We start from the raw sequence: 1566 nt of genomic DNA on the forward strand, positions 1-1566 counted from the left end.
CATCCCCCAACCACCTCCCCACACCCCCATCCCCCAATCACTTTTAAATTAACACAGTATTATAAAACGTGGGGTTGGGTCTCTGGTTTTCTGGATAAACAGTGGGACAATGGTTTTATTCTATTATTGATGTTTTTTACCCCCTCTCTTTCAGATGAGAAACCCTTGGCTCACCCACACCATTGGGATCCTCATGCTCCGCTCTGGCCCAGTTCACCCCAAGGTGCCAACCTGTCTGCTGTCCCCCTCAGGGCTCCAGGTGCATCCATCCGCGGGCCTCAGTACCATATAGACAGCCCCTCAAACCTGTGCCCTGAGCCTCACCAACCATGGCTCCTACCCAGAGTGAGTAGTCATGGCCGGGAGGACTCTATCTTCTGCCAGCCAATGCCTGATCTCCATCGAATGATGCCAGCTGCAATCAACAGCTATCATGATAACTCCTTCCTGGCTTCCCTGAGAGGGGAGAGCCTGCCTTCCGAAAACAGCCAGCGACACACTGCCCCAAAAACAAACCTGAACTTGGCTTGGACACAGCCTGCTCCTGGACCTGCAGAAATGAGGCAGAGTGAGAACGTCGATGTAGGTATGTCTGCAAACTCACTGAGAATCTAACAGAGGCAGTACATTCCAGCCCCGTTGGCTCCAACGCCCCAGTCTGATTGTTTAGAAATGGTGAAAGGTAATTAACACTCAGAGTGAAACAACACCAACCAATATCGCTGAAATGAGAATTGATTGATGTGATCACCTGAGTCTTTTCCAACTGTCGCAGCACTCTCTCTGTGGGGTTCAGTCCCATTCACCCACTCCAACTCTTTATTGAAATCTCCCTGGTCAGCTGCAGGACCCCCGAGCGATTTCTTGAGAAGTTACTGATGCTTAATAATTGATTCACCATGACCAGTGACACGGGTTTAACTCCCGAGTCTGATCAGGTCCTTGAGTTGGTGATGGTGAGACATCATTTTGAGAACAGTTCCTCATGGTCCATTTCAGATCCAGCCATCTCCCTGTGGTCCAGACAGGGCAAGGATGGAGACTTCTTTCCTGAATTCGTGAAGTACACACTTTCTCAGGACAATTCTCCGCTTTCACAGTCATCATTTTCATTCCTGATTTCTTTAATTAACTGAATTTGACTTTTCTTACCTGAACTGCTGCAATCCCTCCTCAGGTGTGACTGAGCTTCTGTGCGGATCTCGGCTGATCCACTAACACAGGGTCCCAAGGATGGTTCCGTCGGTGTTTCAGACACCTGTCAGAAATGCAGCTCAAGGTGCACCCTGGAGAATGTACCGATGGGTTGGCCAGAGCGCGATCAACACTTGTGCAAACCATTGTCCAATAAAACATTTCGCCGACACAGTTGCTTCAAATCAAAGCTGAATAAAATTCAAAATGAACTCTGGACATCGGAATTTCAGCGTTCCCTCAGTAGTGAACTTCCAACAGTGCGCACTCCCTCAGCACTGACCCTCCAACAGTGCGCACTCCCTCAGCACTGACCCTCCAACAGTGCGCACTCCCTCAGCACTGACCCTCCAACAGTGCGCACTCCCTCAG

The 1566-nt window shown here is 49.8% G+C and overlaps 1 protein-coding gene across 3 annotated transcripts in view; it reads left to right on the forward strand.

The window, feature by feature from the left end:
• Nucleotides 1–1566, forward strand: part of LOC125484840 (transcription cofactor vestigial-like protein 3) — a 7641-nt gene that overhangs the window by 2859 nt on the left and 3216 nt on the right. For all 3 annotated transcript variants that reach the window (XM_048605222.1, XM_048605220.1, XM_048605221.1), the window contains exon 3: nt 155–586. In XM_048605222.1, coding sequence (XP_048461179.1) covers nt 155–586 — 432 coding nt within the window. The remainder of the gene's footprint in view (nt 1–154; nt 587–1566) is intronic.

This window comes from Rhincodon typus, chromosome 14 (assembly GCF_021869965.1).
Source record: "Rhincodon typus isolate 14 chromosome 14, sRhiTyp1.1, whole genome shotgun sequence".
Lineage (NCBI taxonomy): Eukaryota > Metazoa > Chordata > Chondrichthyes > Orectolobiformes > Rhincodontidae > Rhincodon > Rhincodon typus.